This window comes from Tupaia chinensis, unplaced genomic scaffold, assembly GCF_000334495.1.
Source record: "Tupaia chinensis unplaced genomic scaffold, TupChi_1.0 Scaffold000596_2, whole genome shotgun sequence".
NCBI classification, from domain to species: Eukaryota; Metazoa; Chordata; class Mammalia; order Scandentia; family Tupaiidae; genus Tupaia; species Tupaia belangeri.
Window position 1 is genome coordinate 25169 of NW_006160113.1, and position 3708 is coordinate 28876.

General features: G+C 49.0%; 1 protein-coding gene across 1 annotated transcript in view; it reads left to right on the plus strand.

Annotated features, from left to right (window-relative positions):
* Positions 1–683: 683 nt before the first annotated feature.
* TRIM58 (tripartite motif containing 58) overlaps positions 684–3708 on the plus strand; it is an 8421-nt gene continuing 5396 nt past the window's right edge. The window contains exon 1 of the mRNA XM_027775672.1: positions 684–924. Within this exon, the coding sequence (XP_027631473.1) occupies positions 790–924 (135 nt within the window). The 5' untranslated portion in view covers positions 684–789. The remainder of the gene's footprint in view (positions 925–3708) is intronic.

Consider the following 3708-nt stretch of genomic DNA (forward strand, 5'->3'; position numbering starts at 1 on the left):
CTGATCTATTTAATGTTGTTATTGAAATTATTTTCTTAAATTTTGCCAGAGGGTGCACGTGTTCACCAGAGAGCCGGAGAGGGAGAGAGCGCAGCCCCAGGGCGATGGCCACGCTGCAATCCACTCCCCGCCACTCTTCCTTCCTTTCAGGATTTTGGACACACACACATGCTTCACGTGTGCTGTTCCACCTGCCAGGTCCAGAACCTGACTTACACAGCCAGCCATGTGGGGTCCAGCTCTCTGCCCCAGGCCACTGACTGGCCTTATATGTGTAACTGCTGTCATTAAATACTCTGTAATACCTTATTTTAATTTCAGCCTGTTAGTACAAATTATTTTTCTCACATAATTATTTTTAACATTTTGGTTAATGACAGTTTTTCTATTGTAAATAATGCTTCAGTGAACACATCTTTAGATAATATTTGATTGTGTCTGACATTAAAAATGGATATATGGGACCAGCGTAACCATGGTCTAATGATTATGTTGCTGGACTCCCAGACACTCGACTGTGGTTTGAGTCCCAGATCTAGTGGTTTAGAACTCATGCTGGGTGCGTGTGTGCGTGCCCAAGATCCCAAGAGGAGACTGGAGGAGAAGGGATTGTGACATGGCCATTCCCCTGGGGGTTGATTTCTCGCTTTCTGTCTGTCTCTCTGGCAAGAGCACATGCCCTATAGCAAAAATCTTTAAAAGTAGGTTTACGTTCAGTTATGAATAAGGTCAAGCATTTTTGTTTGCTCTCTGGGACAGCTCCAGGGGATCTTTGGATGGTATCTCGGCATGAGGCCTTCTGCAATACTTCAGCATCTTTCCAAACAGGTGAAGTTGCAGGCAGCCCTAGAGCGCGTGCGAGGAGAGGTGGAGGAGGCCGATGTTCAGGAGGCCGCTGTGGGGAAGAAGGCCGTGGTTTGGAAGGTAAGGGGCAGGGCTGTGGGAGGGTGCCCGGCTGGGTCAGCGGCCGCTCCTGCGCCATTTCTGTTCTCCAGCTCCCTCCAAGTCTATGGCTCCTTTCACTACTTTCGCCTCCATCGGCATCTCCCAGCTCTCGTCCCTGGCCTTACGGTCTCGAGCACACTGTAAAGCCCACGCGGTGGCCCTGGCACTAGAGCAGACCCTCATCCCCTCTCGTCTAGCTCACAGATGTGTGTTCGCTGGATGGAGTGTGGGCCGACACAGCCTCGTTATAGGTAAAGCACAGCTGATAGTGGTCGTCTACACGCAGGAAACGCAGAACCCGAGCCTCTTCCCAGTCCTCTGTCCACACGTCCCGCTTTTCTCTGCCTCTCCAGCTTTCATACATACATATGGATAGTCTTACCTCATTCCTCCTCACACACGTGCACCCACGCGCACACATGCACAGTGGTTTTCACTTGGGGCAGTCTGCCTCCCCTACCCCTGAGACATTTTGCAGCTTCTGAAGATGTGTCTGTCGTAGACGTGGGGGCCACACGTGCGGCTGCCACTCCCAGGGCCAGCGGGCTGTCAGACACCGCGGTGCATGGAAGTCCTGTCACAGAACCAGGAGGTGCCTGGTCACAGCAGTGTCGGGGTGAGACTGTGACCTGTCGTAGGTCAACATGATACGTAATAACAGGACCTACTCCTAATACAGACTGCCCGTGTTCAGTCCTCCAATCATCCTTCTTCGCTGATCACTCTCTGTATTTCTCTTATTTTTCCTGAAAATTCAGTCTTCAACTCTGTCCTCAGAGACATGTTGTCATAAGGTCCATGTTTTGGCTACGTTTTTCTTCAGGGATAAGTCTTATCCTTTTCTGTAACCACCTTCTCTATGGGTAGAGCTAAACATTGGTCAAAAGTGACAGTTCTTTCTCTTTTTTCAGGCTAATAATCCAAGTCAATTGTTTCTGCCTGGGTTTGACTGGGTCTCTGAAATCAGAATCTCGATATCCAAATCTGGATTCCTGCACTTTTTTCAACCCACCATAGAATATTTTTAATGTAGAGATGACACGAGGATTTCAGTTCTAAGCCAAGCAAACTTGTATCGCTATGGTCAAAATGTCCTTGTGGGCCAGCCCGATGGCGCCGTGATGAGCTCTGTGCATGAGGTCCAGCTCTCACGTGGCTGCTGTGGCCTAACTCAGACCTGGCAGCATGAACACACGTCAGGAGCATGCGTGTGCACGCCCCAACTCCTGATGGGGATACCCCCATCTCCCTGGTGAGCACACACATCCTGTCTAAAATACAAACAAAAAAAGAAGAATGTACATAAATACAAATGCAGCGTGCATGGGCTTGGTAAAAATGAACTCCGAATTCTGTGAAAAGTCTTTCTATATCTGCAGAGAGAGTTGTGGCACTGAGAGGGTGGTGTGAAGGGAAGATGAATGCAGCAAACCACGTCCACATCACGCCTCACCCGGCGTGAGGCTCTGCCGTCCCCTTTCTCAGGGACACAGCTTCAACTGTGGGGCCTGCTTATACTGCATGAGTTACACCTCCAGAAACCCGAATACAGGAGCTGGAGTGCTGGATTTCAGAAAGACGCCAAGACTGTATGAATGTGGTGGTTTAGAAAATGATAAAAGGAGACAGAAATGGAGAACTGGATGAGGGAGCTGAGACTTCCAGAATTTGGAGAGAAACGTTATTAGAATTAAAGCAAAGTGATATTTTATATTTTTTAGTCAAACCAAGATATTAAAAACAGAGCAGAGAATTTTAGGTATAGATACTCTGAGAGGGTAAGTGGCCTCTCATACTCAGTTTAAATCTAGTTTCCTAGATATTAATCTCAAGAGAGTACAATTTAGTTAAAACAATACTGTACTGTTCCTCAGGTCTATTCAGACATTGGAGATGTAAGGTTCGCATAGAGACCAAGACAAAGTCCCTGAAATTACCCCAATACTGGTACCTGAGGCTTGCTTCACTCTTTGTTGGCTTTGTAGGGAATTAGCCTTATGGATGGTTTTAAGAGTACCACATTTTGAAAGAACATTCACGCTTTTCTACTATTTAAGCCTTTTCTTATTCATATTTACAAACCTGAGTCTCTCTAACCTCTCTTCATAGCTCAGTTGTTTCTGATATTTCCAGTGACTATGCCCACAATAAACGAACACATCCATTGTTATTATTCATATGCTAGTCACTGTTCTCAATGATTTAGTATAGGGATCCCAACCCCCAGGCCAGGACCAGTATGGACCCACGGCCTGTTAGGTACTGGGCACACAGCAGGAGTGGGGGCTGAGTTAGGGAGTTTCCTCTGTGCTTACACCCGCCCGTCCCTCCCTTACCCACACCCGCCCCGTCTCCCCCTTACCCACACCTGCCCCGTCCCTCCCTTACCTACACCCGCCCCGTCTCCCCCTTACCTACACCCTCCCTGTCCCTCCCTTACCTACACCCGCCTCGTCTCCCCCTTACCTACACCCGCCCGGTCTCCCCCTTACCTACCGCCGCTCCCTATCTCAGGTACTGCCTGAGCTGTGCCTCCTGTCAGGTCACCAGGCCTTCAGATTCTCACAGGAGTGCAGACCCTGTTGGGACCTGCCCGAGGAGGGATCTCGGTTGTGCTCCCTGTGGTGATCTGTAATCTTTGTTGCGATGTAATAACAGAAGGCACACAGTAAGTGCCACCCTCCTGAATCTCCCAAACCTACTCCCCCACCCACACCCCGCCACCCCAGGTCCGTGGAAAAGTTGTCTCCGGGAAACTGGTCT